Source organism: Danio aesculapii, chromosome 6 (assembly GCF_903798145.1).
Source record: "Danio aesculapii chromosome 6, fDanAes4.1, whole genome shotgun sequence".
In the NCBI taxonomy this organism is placed as follows: domain Eukaryota; kingdom Metazoa; phylum Chordata; class Actinopteri; order Cypriniformes; family Danionidae; genus Danio; species Danio aesculapii.
Window position 1 is genome coordinate 44,546,085 of NC_079440.1, and position 23,693 is coordinate 44,569,777.

The window sequence follows — 23,693 nt, forward strand, 5'->3', positions numbered from 1 at the left end:
CTAAAATTACAATAAACAATTTAATTCCTCACTCCACAACAAAACCTTTAAAACCAATTGAAAAAAAAACTTTCAATAGAAATAAAATGATTGATTCTTGAGCATCAGAATCTTTGCAGTTCTTGGCAAATTGGAAATAAAACAGGCATTGCTCATATCCAACAGGGGACCAGGGCTCATACTAACTAATTCACTTTTCTTTGTCTACTCTAAGCTCACATTTCTTCACACAAGGTCCAATTTCTGTAAACCACATATTTTATTTAATAAACCAATAAAAGCTGCTGCTTTATTAAGCTTTTTAAATGTATGTAGTACTTGTCCTACAGTATTTAGCACTAGAGTGAAATAATAATGGAAATAACTCAGATATTATTTTGCTTCACTTTAATCTTAGATGTCCTAAATGAGTAAAGTTATATTTGAAGACTTTAGAGGAGTTTAGAAGTTTAAAAGACTCTAAACTAAAAGACTTTAGAAGTGTTAAATCTCCCCCAGAGTCTCTCAGGGCCATCAGCCATTCACAGACAATAGAGAAGTGTGTGTGAATGACGTGTGTGAAACGGCCCGCAGTACCTCCCCCAGCCTACAGAGACGCTGCTGAGAATGACTTTACACACACACACACACTTAGGTCCCCTCATGGTCAAAATTAAAAAAACATTACCAAAGGTCTTTTCACTTGATTTTAGCATGTTTTAAGGCATGACCAAGAGGGGACCTGAAAAAAGGTCCCCTCTTGGCTCCAGGTCCCCTCTTGGTGGGTGTGTAACCACGACATGGTCCCCTCTTAGATAGGTGCGCAAGTGCACACATACTGAACCCACACAAACACAATCACACATGCGCACACACACACTGATACAGACACACACAATAAGCAAACACACATCCAAAGCACACACACACACACACACACACAATGAGCATGCACACCCAAATACACATTCTGAACACACACACATGCAGGCAATATTGTATATACATTCAATACATAACAATACATGTGCACAAACACACTCACACCCAGCACACACGCGCACATACACACGCAAGCCCATAAACAGACACACATACTGGACACACGCTGCACACACGTCCTAAACACACACACATGCACACATACACAAACTAAGCCTACAAGCACACACACTCACACACAAACATACACATGCACACACACATACACAAACACATACATAAAGCACATGTGCACAAACACACACTCACACACAGACACCCATGCATGCACACACAAGCACACAAACGTACACGCACATGCACACAAACACACACACAAGCACATACATACAGTACATGTGTACACACTCACACACAGACAAGCACATCCACAGACACACATTCTGGACACACACAAAAACACACACACACTCCACATACGTTCTAAACACACACACAAACATGCACACACACACACACACACTCAGACACAAACACGTATGTACACACACACAAAAACATACATATAGTACATGTGCATGCACGCTCACACACACACAGACACACAGACACACACACACACTTACACAAATAAACAGGCAAGCACAACCACAGAGATATATTCAGAACATACACACTGCACACACATTCTAAACACACATATACACAAACACACACTGAGCAGACACATATTAAAACATATCCAAACTAAGCAAATAAGCACACACACTCAGACACACACACACACACACACTGAGCTTAGCTGTTGTCCCTCTGGAGTAATGACTCTGTTTAGCTGCGCGGAGCAGAAAACAGCCCTCGGACTTTAGCATCAATCTTCACAGCCATTTGTTTTACTGACCACAGAGTGAATTGTGAACAACCGCTGCTGTGACTCTCATTTTTCTCTGTTTCATCGAGCTTGTCGGTTCACAACAGAGACGTTACACCACACACTGCTGTGAGATTGCTCTGGAATAAACGCACATGATGAATGGCTTTTAATGTTACTTGCAGGTTTTGACAGATCTGTAATGCTCAGAATGAGGGTGTCAGTTTGGGATCCTCAGGAGGGGCGACTGAGGGACTGGACATTGAACATTGCAATAACACGAGCCATCTGTCTTTATCTGTGTGTGTAACGCGGTAAAAAGCACAGCTGCTGTTTTACTTAGTTAGATCGTGATATTATTAGGCAAAAAACACACATTAAAAGACAGCTTGTACAGTGTTTTAATGGAATGATGCTGGTTTTTGTTTATGGAATATCCAGATTTTAAACACTTATTTATGAAATAGATGCGTCAACACACTGAAATGATGAATAAAATCTACAGCTTTAATAGGTATAATGACATGAAGAATAATAAATAAATAGCGATAATTAGTGAGAACTGAAAAAATAAACATTTTTAAAACAAACCCACGATAGATTTCTGAAGTTTCAAATTACAACAACAACAATTATTGTTATTAATATTCATTCATTCATTCATTCATTCATTTTCTTTTCTGCTTAGTCCCTTTTTTAATCAGGGGTTGCCACAGTGGAATGAACCGTCAACTTATTCAGCACATGTTTTAGACAGCGGATGCCCTTCCTGCCACAACCCAACAATGGGAAACACCCATACACACTGATTCACACACACACACTACGGCAAATTTAGCTTATTCAAATCCCCTATACCGCATGTCTTTAGACTGGGGGAAACCGGAGCACCCAGAGGAAACCCACGCCAACACGGGGAGAACATGCAAACTCCACACAGAAATGCCAACTGACCCAGCCAGGGCTCGAACCAGTGACCTTCTTGCTGTGAGGCGATCGTGCTACCCACTGTGTCAGCGTGATGCCCTCAATTATTATCATTTTTTTTTTATTATTATTATTATTATTATTATTTTTATTATTATTATTTAGATATTTGTGGCATTGTAGAATATAAATATAAAAACTTCAAATATTTTGATTTGTTTTGGTTAATATAATAATAACAAGAAGACATATAAATCTGAATTATTAATGCTATTAACTACTACTACTACTAATACTACTACTAATAATAATAATATAATTTGAAAAAATTATTATAAATAAAACATAAAATATAAGAAATATAAATATAATAATATTGCCACAGCTTTATCATCCTGCAGCCCAAGAATGGTTACTTACTGAAGCTAAGCAGGGCGGAGCCTGGTCAGTACCTAGATGGGAGACTACATGGGTAAGCTAGGTTGCTGATGGAAGTGGTGTTAGTGAGGCCAGCAGGGGGCGCTCAACCTGCGGTCTGTGTGAGTTCTAATGCCCCAATATAGTGAAGGGGATACTATACTGACAGTGAGTGGTGTCTTTTGGATGAGAAGTTAAACTGTGGTCCTGATTTTCTGTGTTTATTAAAAATCCTATGGCAATTCTCATAATGAGTAGGGGTGTCCTGGTCAAATTCCCTCTATTGGCCTTTCAATCATCCCCATCCATTAACTCTATCACTGCCTTTTCACTCCACCAATAGCTCTTGTGTGGTGGGCCCACTTGCACAGCTGTTCTGTGGCTGCCGTCGCATCATTCAAGTGGATGCTACACACTGGTAGTGGTGTGGAGAGACCCCCCTCATGATTGTGAAGCGCTCTGGGTGTATGGCTATACACTAAAAATGCGCTATATAAATACACATTACATTACATTACATAATTAGTACTATTATTATTATTATTCAACTATTTGATTGTATAAAAGCTTTTAAATGTTTCGTTATATTTCATATATACAATATGGTAAAATGTCACCATTATTATTGTTCAGTATTAATATAACCAATAATAAATTAAAACAATAAATATTGTTATATCTCATAATTTCACAAAGGATTAAGGTTGGCTATATTTATTAAAAATAAATAAACAAAATTATAACACCGTCTGAATAGTTGAATTGTTTTATTCCTAAATTCTTTTTATTTATTACGCTGGTTTGATTAGCAAAGTAATACACTTACATACCTGATACCATCTCTGTGACATCAGCGTCTTCACACTCCACTGTTTCCTCTGTGTCATCAGATGCTTTCTTCTCCAGAAGTTCAGGCACACAGAATTCCTCCTGTTTCTCCAGAGGACACATGTAATGGATCAGACCTCCCCTGCATATCTCCAGAAATGGGCACGCATTTAGACTCCTCTCCTGTGGGAAAAACAAAAAGAGAGGAAAATGCTAAAAATCAAGTGGACTTAAATGACCCATGGATGTGCAATTATATACGATTTAAACTTGCAACTTGGCATTTCCATTAAGGACGGAATTATAGCTACTGTCTGTCCATGTACAGTGCATTCGGAAAGTATTGATAGCGCTTCACTTTTTACACATTTTTTTATGTTACAGCCTTATTCCAAAATGGATAAAATTAATTTATTTCCTAAAAATTCTACACACAAAACCCCATAATGACAATGTGAAAAATGTGGCAGCATCGTGCTGTGGGGATGTTTAGCAGCAGGAACTGGAAGACTAGTCAGGATAGAGGGAAAGATGAATGCAGCAATGTACAGAGACATCCTGAATGAAATCGTGATTCAGAGTGCTCTTGACCTCAGACTGGGGCGACGGTTCATCTTCCAGCAGGACAATGAACCAAAGCACACCGCAAAAATATCAATGGAGTGGCTTCACAACAACTCGGTGAATGTCCTTAAGTGGCCCAGCCAGAGCCCAGACCTAAATCCTATTGAACATCTCTGGAGAGATTTGAAAATGGCTGTACACCGTCGCTTCCCATTCAACCTGATAGAGCTTGAGAGGTTCGGCATAGGGCAATGGGCAAAAATTCCCAAAGACAGGTGTGCTAAGCTTGTGGCATCATATTCGAAAAGACTTATTGCTTATTGTAATTACTGCCAAAGGTGCATCAACAAAGCATTGAGCAAAGGCTGTGAATATTTATGTACATGTGATTTTTCAGGTTAAAAAAAATCTTTTTTTCACTTTGTCATTATGGGGTTTTGTTTGGAGAATTTTGAGCAAATAAAATAATTTAATAAATTTAGCAATAAGGCTGTAACAAAGAAAAATGTGGAAAAAGTAAAGCGCTATCAATACTTTCTGGATGCACTGTAGTATGACTGAAAAAAACTGGAAGTGGTGGACTGTGGCACAATATAACTTTCTCTATTTTCCTGCCATGTCACGTTCATCTCTCATCTGCAGCAGTTTTAAGTCTTACTCTGCTTCATACTAACATGACAATAAGTTTTGAACACTTTAGCTCACCCATGAACATGATTTCAGCAGGAGTCCTATAGGATGTAATGAAGATGAAAACTCCCATGATTCCACACTCAGCCACAGCATCGTCAGACTAGCTTTTGTTTGCTATGAACAAACGCCCTCTAGAGGCAAAAACATCATACTGTGCCGTTTTTGACCAACACAATTTAGCTATTGATATTTTCTGGCAACATAATGGTTATATAAACAACAAACCATGCGCTGATAGATTAGAGATGACATCAAGCTATTTGCTCTTTTATACATTCAGTACTAATTATTCCTGTTCATTATTGCTAAGAAGGGAATGACACTGTCCTCCACAAAAAAAAAAGACCTTCAATGATGTCCCGCCTCATTAGAATCAAACTTAGGTCAGACCTTTACTGATCAAACACACCAGCCTTTTGACAACTTTGCAGCTGGACGAGGCAGGAGTTTACACCAATTAGTCTGCTTTTAATGAAGCGGCCTCATTAAATATAAGACCAAATGCCACTGTAATGATCTGAAAGAACAATGCAAAACAGCAAGCTGATCAGGCTGTTGCGCAAATAAAACCGCTACGCGTGAAATCATGGACGAAGGTTAAGGCTTTGAGGAGTACTGTTTGTTTGTGATATTTAAACAGGCGTTTAGATGTAAATAAGCTAATGTGACTTATCAGAGAGGATCCATATTTGTTTATTCAATTTCGCAAATCCATAGTAAGTCATGCGTTAGGTTTATTTTTAGATACAGATTATTATGTAGATCGTAAAGTTAACACACAACTGGCTAGAAGCTAATTGTTTCCAAATGCATTCACAAAAGAACAAGTACTAAGAACTTGAGAATATTAGATTCGACATGTCATAAGACATCATTAACGCTTCCTCGTATAGAAGCAGAATACTTGTGCAGTGAGTACTATGCAATAAAAATGTAGATGCTAGCAGCATCAGACAGGGCTGCAATATTCTTTTGTGCTGTGAATGATTTGATATATTTATATATATGGAGGATGTTATGTTCTACCAAGCCCTCAGGACAGAACTGTGCTTCCATTATTCGACTGCCTCTTCACACTGAGAGCTTTGTTTTGATGCAGTAAAGCTGTTTAAGGCCCATAGAAACGACAAGGGCCATGATAAAACAAGGTACAGGCGAACACAAACACACATATGTGCATATGTGCGCGTGAAAAATTAACACACTCCATTCATTTAGAGAATAACTTGATGGTTATAAGATATGAAATAGTCATTAAAAAACTCCATATTTCCCTATGAAGTATTACGCTGTAAATTTTAAGAGACAAGGGCTGGCCTATTAATAGTAAAGAAATCGACATTTATAACCTAAAATAGATACATTTTCTATTTAAAAATTTTTATGGCTGTTTTTTTTTTTTATTACTTTCCTTACTGTGTTTGGAGTCACGGGACCCCGCTCTGTTAAGGCTGATTTATACTTCTATGTCGAGTGCACGCGTATAGTGGGCTACTGCCTTTGCACACTTGCATACCCGCACATCTATCAAAAATATTTAACTACACATCATGATGACATGTAGTGCAGGCTTTGTGATTGGTCAGTTTGATAGCGGTGACAGTCGTGGGCAGCGGGGATTAATTTCAGTTGTTCATTGTTCAATAAATAATAATAGATAGTAGATAGTCTGTGTTTCCTTCAATTATTTCAAAATCAAGTAATTCACCCTTCATTCAAAAATCTCTCACAAGTAATATGTGAGCATATTTACTGTACAAAATCTGTCAGTGAACTATGAGGGTGAAATTTTTTTATAAATAAATAAAATATTAGTTTATTAATCATAATCAAGTTAAAATGTTGAATTATTTGAGTTTTTGATTGTGGGCCAAATCGCCAAGCCCTATAAGAGATTTTATATTATAGAATTATGGCGATAATATTAAGGAATTTAAAATATATATATAGATTTTATGTTTTGCATAAAAATATCAGTTATAATTTTGTTTATTGTGACATTATTTTAGGACAATTTTTGAGCAAAAGTATGTATTTAAATTTAAATAATATAAATATAAATAAATAAAAACTAAATAAGTGCAAATTTAAAATAATTTGTTGTTTATTTTTTCATAAATTTATGTAATACATAGTTCATAAAAAATATTATTTAAATTTTACACGAATGATAACAGAAATAAAATTATGTGCATATTTCTATGACAAAGGGCGGGGATCACCAAACTTGTTCCTGGAGGTCTGGTGTCCTGCAGATTTTAGCTCCAACTCAATCAAACACACCTCAACAAGCTAATCAAGGTCTTACTAGGTATACTTGAAACACCCAGGTGTGTTGAGGCAAGTTGGAGCTAAATCCTGCAGGGCACCGGACCTCCAGGAATGAGATTGGTGAACCCTGCAATAGGGTATATGCAGAAGCCTGCTTAAGGACTTTTAATATGTCAGTAACCTGGATCAAACGCTTACAGTGAACTGTATGCCGTTATAAAGTGGGTCTCAGAATGTACAAGAAACACTGCATTAAATTACATTTTTTTCCGTGCCATGTCTTTAAAGTATTTACATTTACTTTACTCCAGTTTTTCCAATGACGCTTCTTGCACTTGCCTGCTGATTCTGACAAGCACGTGCGAGGAATATAATATAATATAATATAATATAATATAATATAATATAATATAATATAATATAATATAATATAATATAATATAATATAATATAAGACAACTGGATTTAAAAAAAAAATTGATAAAAAATACAGATCTATATTGTAAATTGAAATAATAGCTAGTAAATCTGCAAAACATTTATTAATTTGATGCAAAGTATATGTAGTAAGGTTAAAGGCGTTTAGCAGTTTCCCTGTTCTCTGTCTGATAGCTAAATGAATGATTTTATTCTAATCCTCAGTAAAAGAGTCCTGCTGTAAGCAGTATGAATCACCTGAAAAACATGAAGACTCTCGTCCTCAGGGGCCCACATGCAAATGAGAGCACATCTCCTTGAACCAGGAGCGATAATGAGCACGACTGAAAAAAAACTAAACACAAAGACAACCGACTCCACGCTGTCGCCCCCATGAAAACAATGTCAAAACAATGATGCCACCAGAGCGAGAAATAGCAATAAGCAAATTGTGATAATCGGCAAGCAAGCCTTTAGTTTCTTTACCAAGACTGAGCATTAATACAGTACTCTATATTTAGGTTATACGCTACTAAACATGTCACTATGGTGCTTTTATAGTTTCTAATCTTATGCAATGGTGCTGTTTGATTGCTGTTCATCAACTAGCACTGCTGTATTACCTAGCTTCAGACACCTCATTAGCGTAACAGCTTGAGCTCTCCATCGTGCCTCTGAGCGACACTTTCAGTCAGACAACAAGCACTTAAAAGTCCAGCAGAAAAACTGGATGTTTTAAACACCTTTTACACATTTCATACATGTTGCATAACCTAATAATGAATCAAACCGCCTATGAGATTTAATAATGATTAATAAAGCAGCCCTACACACACTAGCTATGAAAGAGTCAGCAGAGCTATGAGCAGGCAAATCTCTGTCATTACTTTATTAAATTCACTGCAGGTGTTTTGGAAAAATGGAAATATTTGCACTTTAACATCCATCCATCCATCAACAATCAGTCAATAAATAATCAGTTAGTCAGTGTTTATCCATCTATCCATTCATGAAACAACCAACCAACCATCTATTCATCCATAGAATAATCAATCAATCTGTCTTTCAACATGCTGTACCCATCTAACCATCTATAGAACAATCTTCCACAAACAAATGAACCAACCAATATCCATCCATCCATCCATCCATCTACTTACAAACCAACCGACCAACCATCCATCCAATCCACGAACCAACCAACCATCCATCCATCATCTATGAACCAACCATCAATCCACGAACCAACCAACCATCCATCCATCCATCATCTATGAACCAACCAATCAACCAACCAAACCACGAACCAACCAACCATCCATCCATCATCTATCTATGGACCAACCAACCAACCATCAAACCACGAACCAACCAACCATCCATCCATCATCTATCTATGAACCAACCAACCAACCAACCAACCAACCAACCAACCAACCAAACCACGAACCAACCAACCATCTATCCATCACCAATCTATGAACCAACCAACCAACCATCAATCCACGAACCAACCAACCATCCATCCATCATCCATCTATGAACCAACCAACCAACCAATCAACCAACCATCAATCCACGAACCAACCAACCAACCATCCATCCAATCCACGAACAAACCAACCTTCCATCCATCCATCAATCCACGAACCAACCAACCATCCATCCATCATCTGTCTATGAACCAACCAACATCAATCCACGAACCAACCAACCAACCAACCAACCAACCATCCATCCATCCATCCATCCATCATCTATCTATGAACCAACCAACCAACCAACCAACCATCAATCCACGAACCAACCAACCAACCATCCATCCAATCCACGAACAAACCAACCTTCCATCCATCCATCAATCCACGAACCAACCAACCATCCATCCATCATCTATCTATGAACCAACCAACCAACCAACCAACCAACCAAACCACGAACCAACCAACCATCCATCCATCATCCATCTATGAACCAACCAACCAACCATCAATCCACGAACCAACCAACCAACCATCCATCCAATCCACGAACAAACCAACCTTCCATCCATCCATCAATCCACGAACCAACCAACCATCCATCCATCATCTGTCTATGAACCAACCAACCATCAATCCACGAACCAACCAACCAACCATCCATCCATCAATCCACAAACCAACCAACCATCCATCCATCAATCCACGAACCAACCAACCATCCATCCATCATATATCTATGAACCAACCAACCATCCATCCATCATCTATCTATGAACCAACCAACCATCAATCCATCATCTATCTCTGAACCAACCAACTATCAATCCACGAACCAACCAACCAATCAACCAACCAACCAACCATCATATATCTAAGAACCAACAAACCACCCATTCATCCATTCAATGTCTATCTATGAACCAACTAACCAATCAACCAACCAACGAACCATCTATCAATCCATCTATCCATCCATCTACCCATCCATCTATCAATCCATCTATCCATCCATCTACCCATCCATCCATCAATCCATCCATCCATCCATCTATCCCCCTATCAATGAACCAACTGACCAGCCAACCAACCATCCACCCTTTCCACCCTCCCATCTATCCATCCATCCATCCATCCATTCACCCATCAATGAACCAACTGACCAACCAACCAACCATCCACCCTTTCCACCCTCCCATTCATTCATCCATCCATCCATCCATCCATCCATCCATCCAACCAAGCATTCATCCATCCATCCATCCATCTGTTCTTTCATCCATGTGTTAGATAAAACACATTTATAATAATAATTTTCTTATGCTAGGATTGTATCAGTGGTTGCTGGAATGCTTCCCTTTGAATCCAAGCTGATCTGAGCCATTTTTAGCACATTGTTATGTTGGTCACTTACATGCACAAGCCTCCTGGAGATTCTGGTCTACAAATATGTATTATGATGCCTAGAAAACCCCCCACTTATTACTGCACACTAATTCTACAGTCAGCATCATGACTGTAGCATTATAAAACAATAGTGGATGGATAACATTGAAATACTGATATATTTTAACACACAGACATTATACTATATGCTATCATAAGGCTCCTGCATCATTATGAATGCACAGCTGAGAAACTGACATTGAATATAAATAACATCTGGCAGCTCCAGTATCATCTATCTATCAAAGCTCCTTCATTATTGAATATCTCCATCCCAGTCCATAATAAATATAAATAAATAACTAGTTACTAGATTAACCATTGTAATTGAAGGTTCGCTTCCGGAATGAGCCGTTTTAATTATGTAGAGATGACGCTCCATTTTACTTGTTGCCCTTTTGTATGTGAAAGCACGCGGTGAGTTTTGGCCACGGGTCCACATGACTCCACTTACCCTGAGCCAGACAGGGTGCAATCAGAAGATAATGAAAGAGACACGTCGCCTTCACAGCAGGATGAAAAGTGTCCGGTTTATGAGCAGGCAATCATGGGAACCAGACTGATGGGGCTTTTTTCCTCTCAAAAAACTAATTCCAAAGCTGTTGTTATTCATGTCAACAGCCAAGTTCAGTTACAATAGCATCTGCACTGTAAAAAATGATCTAAAATTTACAGTATTACTGGTAGGGCTCCACGACATAAAAAAAAAAATGATATTATGATATTTTCTTTTTTCTGCGATATATATTGTAATATGAATAGAATTTCACAATATGACTAATAACTCTATTTGAAAAGAATTCATAGTTTTATATTAATTGTGATGCATTTGTAGGCCAGTGAATCTGCATAAAATATAATAAACATATAACTAAATTTAAGATATGAAAAAAAAATGGATACAAATAAAAAAAACATTGCTTTATAGTTTTTTTGGAGAGTCTAACAATTATTAAGGCGCAGAAATTAAAAGATCAAATGTAAAATAACACTAAAACCTTTATCAAAGTTGTCCTAAAACTATTTAACAACGTCCATTCCTGTCTCAGGATAATTTTGAAAAACTTTTGTTATGGACTTCAAGCTATGGTCTTCTTTGTAGAAATAATTAAATGCAATTATTTTTTGTTAAAGCTACTTATTTCTAGTGCCCAAACGGTTTAAATTTGCTTGAAGCCTTACATAGTCACATATGCAGGCTTAAAAATAAATCTGCAATTTCTAGTTTCTAGAATACCAAGTCAACATAGCAGATCCTGCGATGTGACTATTGCAGATTCACACATTGCGATATCGATGCTGAAATGATATATTTTGCAGCCCCAATCACTGGAAATTTAGGTTGCCAGTAATATTGTAAAAATTGCTATTAAAATTTACGGTATTACTGCCAATTTTGAAAGTAATACTGGAACAATGTACAAGTGCATTGTAAATGAACAATTAAAATTGTGCTGTAAAACTACAGCACAGTTGAATAGTTAGTTTAAGATTTAGGACCTACAACACAATATTTCAGTAGATTTAGTAAATTTTTAAGGCCTAAAATTTACAATAGCTTTTGAGATTTAAGACATTTTAAGACCCAGCAGATATCCTGTATATATGAATTGTTGACAAACAGACAGTAAAAATGCTTAATGTTTTAGAAAATATAAGGGATCACTAACTTTATCCATTTATGAATTCCTAATAATGTACAAATAATGTGAGAATGATTTATCCTTATTGTTGGCCACCTATCTTCATAGAATGCTATTTATTTTATATAAAATTATGAAAACTATTTTTTTCTTCATGTCTTGTTTTTGTCACATGTGACCGTGAAAATGCCAATTCACATTAACAGCCCATATATATATATATATATATATATATATATATATATATATATATATATATATATATATATATATATATATATATATATATATATATATATATATATATATATATATATATATATATATATATATATATATATATATATATATATTATTACACCCAAATAATAAGTTATGACTAACTTTACATGAGCATTACATGACAACAAAGGTAATCACATTTTTTAGAATATATTTTCCAGTAAACAATTTGGTACTGATATTTCCTGTGAAATATACCAGCCTGCATCAAAGATGACTTCACTCTATATACATCTCTAGGCTGTATTTTTATGTTTTTGGGAGCCCTTTTTCAGACCAGATTCAATCTTCCAACACCCACACAAATACCACATCTTCAGTGCATCAACAATTAAGCACTAACCTGGGCCAACTCTGTCCATTAAGTTAATGCAATATCATTTAGAAGCATCTGAAACAAGCTTACATCAAACAGGCCATGATGATTTGATACTTGTCCAAGACGTCACTACACAGCAAGAGAGATAAAAAGCTATTTATTCCTCCATCGACAGGTGAGATTTGTGAAGAGAAAGTCGATGTGTCCTGATAGATCCCTGTATTCCTGCTATGATTTAGCTCAGTCCAGGCCAATTACTGCTTTATAGATCCAGCTGACTAAAGTGTGCTGCACACCAGAGCACACGTGAAACAGCTTTCATCTTTAAAGCGCTCTCATCAGATCCATCCCAAAATATCACTTCAGGATGTGGTAAACTTGCGCATGACAGAACAGAAAAAACACATACTGCGAGACTACATGAAATTCCCTGACTTCTCTCTGAATAAAACGCTGAATTTGCTTGACCTATCCACCTTATTTTTTACATAAGAGCAGCACTACCACTGTCTCATTACATTTTTTGCCGTACAAAACAGCTTATTATGCTGCTTGATGTTTTACACTGTAATTTTCTTATCATGTTATTACAATTTTAATATATTGTCATAAACATGCTGCTTTGAAGTACAGGCATAGGCAAATGATTCAGAAACACAATCACAGTAAAGAGCGTACTTTCAAATGACAAAATAAGGTGAATAATAAACAGAAAAACAGGCAGACTGTGTGTTGAGCACTGAGCTGACACAAAATAATGTGGTATTTTCACAGGTACAGCTTTTAACTTAAGTGTATTTGACTTACTGTAGGTGACTGCCAGTTAACAAGTGAGAAAGAAAGAAAAAAATAATAATTATCAGTGGAACAACCAAATAAGAAAACCACATCTAATAAAAGGAAAGGAAAATTTAAAATGACAAACCAAAATCCCTGATTTACCATTAATATAATATCAATATAAAATTCTCCGACTTTCAATGTCTGTAATAGACATTTTACATTTCTATGATATTCCAAAAAATCCAGTGGGAACCCTGGATATTTGCTTTATCCTATAAAGGTCTGATAACATTTCAGCAATTTCAAATAAATAATATTAGTGCGGGACAAAAAAAAAATGACCTTCCATGCAGTGTGTAACACAGCTCTAAATGAATGAAAACATCCAGGTGAGGTTTAAATCTGAAAGTGCACTGTTTTTAAAACTATCAATTCTTCAAGGAAAGAGTCGACTCAAGAGTCCAATGAATGATTCGTTGTTCGGATCTTTTGCCTGCATACAACATCGCCAAATATGAACTCCCGGATCCGATACAACGTGAACACCCCTTTCTCTTCAAACACTTGCAGAGCGCAGGGGATCGTGACATGAAGATTACTATCACTGATAGATGGCCAGATATGCATCTGTGGGGAATAAACGATTAAAGTTTGTTTTCACAACAATACTACAGTCTACCATGTGCTGTGATTGTTATTTTCTCATGATTATCACAATAACCTACGCTGCAACGTGGGATTCGTCAGCCGTTTGTTATTAAAAGAAGGATCAGTAAAGACTATTAATGTATGCGACTTAGTCAGTAACTGTTATAAAGTTCATATGGAGCAGTTTCTTTTTCCTCCAGACCCTGTAAGTGTTTCTCCTTCCTAGCTGTAAGGGTGATTAAAATTGTTGCTTCGTTTTCTCTAGTTTGTTTTTCTCTAGTTTTTCTCTAGCAAAGTATGTATTTAATTGTGTGTTGTAAAACCAAATAGGACCTTTAATAAAAAACAAAATATGACTTTTTATAATGCATAAAGTGGGCTCTTTAAAATAATATGTGTCTGTGCTGTTTAAAAATATAGACAAACTTAATTTTGGATGCGATTAGTCTTTACCCAGCAGTAATATAATTTAGAACTCACATAATTCAGAGCTTTCCAGAAAATGACAGATTTCAAGCATAACAAATGTTCTCATATCTTTTGATTGAAAATCAGGTTTACTCCAGCAAATATTGATTTCTAAACCTTTCTAAAAGTAAAACATTTGAATATAAACATGTCTGAAAACATGGCACCTTTTTGCAGTTTTGACCACTAATAATGTTATGGTCTAAATGACGGCACTTTCATCATTATTTTCGTTCATTGTTATCATTTAGAAGAAATGCCACCAGTAGTTTGCAGAATAAAACCAAAATGAAATTTTACTCAAACTATAAATAATAGAATTTCAGAGTAGTCATTCATTTTTCCTACAACTTCAGATGTTGAAATTGTCCTGGTTCACTCAGAGCCGCCACTGTCACGACAGAACTAAGAATAGTTTTGCAATCAATTGGAATAAAGCTCTCAGTGGTCGCTGCTAAACATTATTTTTCACTTGAGAGGTGTGGGTGTCTGGAGCAGATGTGTCTCCGGATGACAAGCAAACATAAATAATAATGGAATAAACACGGAGAGCCCTGGAACGGCATGAATGAATGAATGAATGAAAGGAGACACATTAGCATAAAACATAGAAAAGCAAAGGCATTGAAAGTCTAAAAGGATGCCCATTTTTCCCACCCACTAAACAACCGCCATTAAACCTCAAAAACCAAGGTAACAAGTGAGGTGTTCATGATGGAGCGGCCTGTCAGTGGCCTTGTGAATATAAATAGCCTGTTTGATTTTTACTCCCACAACTTAGTCTGATCAGGGGGTTTCAAAACACACGCTCTGGGACTCTGTGGAAATGTTCAATTATAAATAAGTAATACTTAATGCTTGTGTTATACATTTTAATCTGCAATGCTTCAATGGTATTTATTGTGAAAAGTATTATACAAACAAATTACTCATATATACAGGTGACTTTTAAGGTAAACAATTTCAGAAATATTCTCACATATAATTTAATAATTAATTTCGCCTTCCGTACAGCAATAATTTATAAGTCAATTATTGGCAGGAACCAAAATATCATCATAATTTCACTTGGAGGGAATAAAATGCACAATAAAACATAAATATTCAGGGGCAGACTTAGTGATTTAGGGGCCCTAAGCAATTTCAGGTATGTGGCCCTAGCATTGAAAGTCAAAACATTAACTTTCTCTATGGATTTTTTTTTCTCTTTAGATAGTTTTGTTTTTTGTTTTTTGTTTGTAAATAAACAGCATGTTAAAAATATATTTAAAAATAAAGGAACCTTTATCAAAAAAAAAAACAAGTTCACAAACGAACTACAGTTAATGTAGTTAAATTAAATTTGAATATTAACTAAAAAAACGGTCACACTTTATTTTGATGGTTCGTTTGTTGAATTTAAGTTACATTGCAACTAATTCTCAATATTATAAGTAGACTGTTAGGTTGGGGTTAGGGTTAGTATAAGTTGACATGTACTTGCAAAGTTTCTTATAGTCAGTTAAATGTCTGTTGAATGAGCATATCAACAGATATTAAGCAGACTACATTGAATAGAAATTGAAATGTCTACTAATACTCAAGTGGACCATCAAAATAAAGTGTTACAAAAAAGATTTAAACATTTAATTCACAATCAAGCTAATCTTTTCAACATTTTTCATATGAATTGAATCATTTCCGTTTGTGAATCGCCGGCCATTAATTTTCACTGCGAAATGTCATTTTATTTGAGCAAGCCCTCTCTTAACATGCTCACAGCGCTCATCATCTGACAGGTATTTTTGCCAGAAAGCAGGATCGTAGAGGTACAGTGCGTTTTATTGTTTGTCTTATTATTTTATTTCTACTTTTTCCCAAATCAAAATTGTCGCTCTTGCAGAGTCTACCTATCTCTACCTCACCTCTACTCTGATCGCTGGCAGTGTCTTTAAACCGCTCACACATCGCACATGTGCAGAACGGAAGGAACATTTCACAAGTCATGGGAGCCCCTAGGTTTGAAAAGAAGTAATATCGTTAAAATATTAATGGTTATAGACAGATTTTACAACGCATTTTAAAATGTAATATTTAAAAATTTATATAATTATAAAAAATTTCCTGGGGGCCTAAGCGGCTGCTTACCTCACTTACTGGTTAAGTCTGCCCCTGCAAATATTTTGGGAATGTGAACTATGAGCAATAGAATGAATAATACAAATATTACCGCTTAAATTTTTGATGTAATTAAAAGTTTAATATTATGTAATTATTAATTATTTTCAGCGAGAATAATATAAAGCTTAAAAAAACGAAGCACCAGCATTTTAAACAATGCTATTAATAAAGGTTTATAAATAATGACAAACAAACAGTAAAATCCCTGAATAAAAATGATTTCTTAGCAATAATATGGTTCTAAATCCATATCTTCAAGGTAAAGTGAATTTAAATCCCACATATTATTTGAATTGAAATTTCTGACTGCAATCTAATAGTCTTCATCAAGCAGTCAGCATGCTTTTGAACAATCAAAACATGTTTTTGATTAATGCTTCGCAAAAATAAGACACAAACCTCATATTCATTAGTGCCTTTCTTCAGTAGAACAATAAAGACGATTGTATACAGCGATCCTTGGAGATTCTTATAATGGCATTCAATGGTGACAGTCTTTTAAGATTAAAAGTATGTACAAATGTAGTCCAACTGTAGTCCTTGCGCAATCATCATAAAAAGCGACAGGACTACAATCAGACCACATTCGTCAAGATCTGTTTGACCAGGGTGTGGATTAAAGCTAATAATATTGTAAATAATGTTCAGATTCTTGCACGGACCAATCATTTAGCTTTACAAGACCTCAGTGAGTCCTTAGGAGTCATGGCTATTGATTTGGACTCATTTGTATGGGTTTATATTTAATCTACAGTAAATACCTATCACCATTCACTGCTATTATATGACTAACCAAATACCCAGGATTCAGCAAAAAATCTTCTTTAAATGTTCTACTGAAGCAAGGCACCTACTAAATTAAATTAAATTAAATTAAATTAAATTAAATTAAATTAAATTAAATTAAATTAAATTAAATTAAATTAAATTAAATTAAATTAAATTAAATTAAATTAAATTAAATTAAATTAACAGGAAACGTTTGTTTTTTGAGAGAGCCAGCCCTTTGATATGAGTAAAACTGAAGAAATGACAAGGAAAGCCACTGTATGTACTGTAAGGTTTAAATGCTGAACAAGTGTTTTGTGCAGGAGAGCGTCCCTTTTTCAGTCACATTCTGTAAGCGGGACCTTCAGACTCATGGCCTGTATTAATTCATCAGTGTCGAGTCCCTTCCTGTTTGCTGTCAAAGAGTGTTGTGATTGTGGGCCTGAACAAAGACGACGGTGAGCATGACAGTCTAGTCACGAGGATGCCAGACCGACCAACATTTGCAGCAGTGGTACAGATGAAACTCAGCAGGACTCCAACACACAGCAATACAAAACATCTATGAAGGCTTGACAAAGTTAAGCATGTTTTGGGTTTCACGAAAATGCCCATTTATGCATGTATAATAATTAATATGAATTAAGTCAAATGAGAAGATATAGAGGACAACCTGAGAGAGCGAGTGATAGTCAAGTGGAAAGCTAAATTGATTACATTCTCAATTAGCATGTCAGGATGCCTAATTGGTTTTCTACCCTTGATTACAAATGTTTTGTTAAGAGTGAATTAGCAGGTTGAAATCGACCAGACGTAATTTGAAAGTTCATTAAGAATTAAACAGCATCCAGTAAAACTACATAAACCAGCTTACAAAGGAATTTAAAGGAAGACACTGATTACGAGTGCAAATAAAAGGGGAGTGCAAAACCAACTTTCAGTAAAGAAAACACATACAAGCTTTAAATAAAGATGAAAAAAAAAGATACAAAAAAAATAAAAAAATACAAACACAGATAAAGAGCTGCCTCACTGTTTAGTCACACAGAATGTGTCTTTTCTTTGCGTCTGAAAATGCGAGGTGAACACAGGTCACAATGCTTGCTTCACCTCTGTGTTATTCTGATTGGTCTACCGCTTTGGAACTGACATTAATGTCATGCCATGTTAAAAATGCAGTGCTCATGGTTGAGGTGCTGCAAAAAATGTGAGATGTTAACGTAACAGTCATGGTTAGACTGTGAAGGGTCTTTACGTCTTTTCAATCACACGGTATCATTATTTCTGTTAAGAATACAGTAGAATAATCAGACAAGCACAGGGATACAATTCTATAGTTCAGATATAGCCACATCAATGGTAGCACTGAATCAAATTAAAGTACACTACAAAAAAAGTTGACTCAACTTAAACTTGCTGCACAGCTTTTTTGAGTTGACTCAAACTAAAAAAAGCTCTAATTACATTAAAAAGTTGACTTTCAATTTTAAGTTGAGTCAATTTTTTTGATCTCTACTGCTTCTACTGGGGAAAAAAGTACTTTTCTCGCTCTATACAGAATTTATTATCGTATTAATCAATCATTGCGACTCCAAATAACAGTTAATGCATTGAAAAATGAATAGAATGTATACTAATGCGGTGCTCAACATTCTTCAGAAATATTGCATGTTGTGTTCAACAGGAATTAATAAAACTTGCAATAGTTTGGAACCACATGAGGGTGTGTGAATGAAGAGTAAATGTTTATTTTTAAGTAACCAATTCTTTTAACATTTTTACCAATGGATACCACAATGGATTATTCGCACAAAAGCTAAAAAGTTTTATGAACCTTTTGCTGACATCGATGAATGTTTGCGCCTGACAACAGGTTTTGATCTTTGGTTTCATTCTATAATACTGGACTTATTTTTCTATGAAGGTTTGAACTTTGAGAGTGTTTAAACAAGAAAGAAAAGTGTGAAAATGTTAATGCCTGTCTGAAAAAACTGTGTAAAGTGTGTAGTGAGGGGTTTTACAGCCTTAAAACATCTATAATATATGTAGAAAATAAAGACTACTTCACGGATTTCGTCTATTGCGGGCTATTTTTTGAACGTAACTCCCATGATTCAGGAGAGAACCCTGTACTCATATCTTGATAGTTTTTAATGTAAAACCGGGACCAATTTTTGGTTACACTGTTAGCAATTTTACGGTAGGATATACAGTAACATACTGGCAGCCGTTCACCAGTAACTTATTGTAAATCAATTACAGCAAAAATACTGTATTTATGAAGTCTTTACATTAAAAAAGCTTTAATATACAAAACCAGTAATCAACATGAGGAAGGGCCATTTATCAGCTCACATTGGTATTGGATGTTGCAAATCACATCTAATAGGCTACACTGTGAAATGGCTCTGAATTTAATGTTACAAAACTGTGAAAATGCCACAGTAAATATTGGTAACATTTACAGTTTTCTTAACACATACAGTAAATTACCGTATTTAGTTTAGTATGACTTTTTCATCATTATTGCTTTTGTTTGTGTTTTTGTCTGTGTAAAAATGGTGTGTGTAGATTGTATATTTATATTTATATATATTTATACATACATACATACATGCATACATTGTTTTACATTTATTTTATGGTTTCTACCATATCTTTTAGGGGAAACTTCTACCAACCACACTCTTAACAATTTCCTGTAAAATCTACTGGCAGCAGTTAGCCAGCAACTTACTGTAAATCAATTACAGCAAAAATACTGTATTTACATTTACAGCAATATTTATCTTGCTGTATATGTATTTACAGTATTGTATATCTTTACTGTAAAATATATAGTAATTTTCACAATACAATTTTAAAATACAGTAGCATTCGGTATAACTGTCCTACAGTAAAATTCAGTTCATATTACAGTTAAACACTGTAATTTACAAAAATTGTTAGCAGTGTATGTATTGCAAACTGCATCTAGAGCATAAATTGAAGTGTTTAGGGTGCTCACTGCATCAACAAAAATATTAAAAGGAGCATTAATCAATCTAGTTTTGACTGTACAGTGGTCTGCGCAGGCTTTAGAGGAAGTGAGAGAGAGAGAGTGAAAGGGAGGAAAAGAGTGACAGAGGGGGAATCCTCAAGGGAAATGTCGTGACTTTGTTCTTTCAGGCAGCTGCTCCATGAATTTGTCTCCTCCCACAAACAGAATGTGAGCACTCACAGGTAAGCACATCCCAATCTCCCTCATCTCCCTGGGCTCCCACTCTTACATAATACACACCTTTCCCAGCGCAATCACAGTCCAGGCTCGTAACCCAAACATTTTCATCACTTCCAGAAGGCAATGCTGATGCCTATAGCTACTATTAGCGTCATCACAATCGCAACATTTTAGCTAATAGTTGATAATAATACTTGTCAAATTTGACTAATAGCAATGCATATATCAATAGAACAGCAACTAAATCATTGCACTGTCTCTATTAACTTTAGAATAAGGTATCTTGAACAATGCCTGCTGTGTATTAGGAGTTCTGACAGAAATGCTGCTCCACTTAACTCAGTTTAGGTCAAAACAGCTGCTCTTTTATCTCTATTAGTTTGTTACAAAATAGAGCACAGTGCAGAGTATAGCATTACATGTGTTCCAACAGTAGTAACAGTGTGTTTTACCAAAATAATATATTAGATTTGATATTATTTTACCATACTTAAAGACCAAAAGGTTATTCCTTTTTTAGGGCTGCCAAATGTTTAATCACATCCAATACAATAGATTGTATTTACATAATGCACATTATATAGAGAGAAAATGGTTATTTGTATTTGTATATAAAATATTTATATGTAATACAAATGATATATTCATATAAATATAATATGTAAATATTTTCATTTTGTATTTTATGTATGTTCATTATACATAATAAATCTGTGTACCTGTAAGTACTATTTATTTTTTGGATGCTCCGATTAGTTGTGATTAATTGCTTTTTTGCATAATAAATTCCCAATAAATCTGCAAATCAAACAACAGTTTATTTCTAAAAATTAATCAATCAATGTATTTATTTAGTTGTTGTTTAATATCACATGAAAGATGATCCAGCAGTCATTTTAACAGCAAAATGTCATATGTAAACTTTGTTTAAAATTATTAAACTATAAAAAAAAAAGACATTGCACTTTTTTAATCAATGTTATTCAGCACCAATACATAATTTAACTGATTTTTTTTTTTTTTTTGGCTGAAATATTCTTTCATTTTTTTTACTATGAAATTTGGACCAATCATTTAGTGTTTTTTTATGTTTTTATATTTAGAAAAATTTATGAATTAATTTATTTTGATGTAATATTTTAAACTGATAAATATTAGCATAGATAGATTAAAGGATGGATAAATGGATGGATCGATATTGATTGATTCATTGATTGGTTCATTTTTTTGTGAAAGATTGTTTGTTCATGGATGGATGGATGGATGGATGCATGGATGGATGGAAGGAGGGAGGGAGAAGGGGAGGGAGGGATGGATGGATGGATGGATGGATGCATGGATGGATGGATGGATGGAAGGAGGGAGGGAGGGAGGGAGGGAGGGAGGGAGGGATGGATGGATGGATGGATGGAGGGAGGGAGAGAGGGATGGAGAAATGGAGGGAGGGAGGGAGGGAGGGAGGGAGGGAGGAATGGATGGATGGATGGTTGGAGGGAGGGAGGGAGAGAGGGAGGGAGAAATGGATGGAGGGAGGGAGGAAGAGAGGAATGGATGGATGGATGGATGGATGGGAGGGTGGTAAGGGTGGATGGTTGGTTGGTTGGTCAGTTGGTTCGTGGATGGATGGATGGATAGGCAAACGGGCAAACAGACAGAAGATGATAAATAAATAATAGACGGACGGACGGACAGACAGACAGATATATAAACAAATAGATAGATCTAAACATCTCAAGATCCTTCAAACCAGTTAAAAGATATACAGTAGTTTATATTATTATAAACCTGCATTTATAGATTTACAGGTAAATGAAAACAAACTGCATTCAGTGAAGTACTACTGCTCCTTTTGAAGTATGTTTGGATATGTTCACTGAGAAACAAGACAATGTACAGTACAGACAATGTACAGACTTTTATAAGAATCATTCCTTGTGAGTCAGAGCATGTAAAACATCTCCATATAGTGAACTCTTCCACATAAAAAAAGTCAAATCTCTAATCACGTCCTTCAAATCAGTCATTCATAAGAAACGGAGCTGAACGCAGCAGGAGTAGGAGGAGGAGATGAGCATCATGAACACAGAGAGACTAGACATGCCCATCAAAAGAGAGTGAGAAAAACGAGGCCTATCAGTCACCTGCGGGCACAATAAGACAAGAGGACAGCAGCCGACAGCACTCACATCTACTCCAGAGACAACAAATGAGGCCGACAGTCCACTGAATAATGAGGCAGAGGTCAGAGAGAGGAGGAGACAGACACTCCAGCAAGACAGAGAGGACATATCATGAAAACCGCACTTTTTACTGTTTAAGTGCTATAATCGGGTCCCCAGTGCATCTAGCAACCCAGAAAATGTGAAAAAGGACAACCCTGTAACTTTGTTTTGGTAAGCCTTTCACTGTAGAAAACTGTGCTGTTCAGCCACACATGAAAGAGCTCGTATTACATTTAGGGTTGTCAAAAGTATTGAGTTCGGTACCAGTTGGTACTGAAATTTTAAAAACATCTATTTCCCGCTAACATTTAAGAACTGTTGAGCAACAACAGCTTAAACACAAC

At 35.7% G+C, this 23,693-nt stretch overlaps 1 protein-coding gene across 1 annotated transcript in view; it reads right to left on the reverse strand.

The window, feature by feature from the left end:
* The window catches only part of tex264a (testis expressed 264, ER-phagy receptor a), a 155,337-nt gene that overhangs the window by 25,296 nt on the left and 106,348 nt on the right, over positions 1-23,693 (reverse strand). Inside the window, exon 3 of the mRNA XM_056460346.1 lies at positions 3,967-4,147. Coding sequence (XP_056316321.1) covers positions 3,967-4,147 — 181 coding nt within the window. The remainder of the gene's footprint in view (positions 1-3,966; positions 4,148-23,693) is intronic.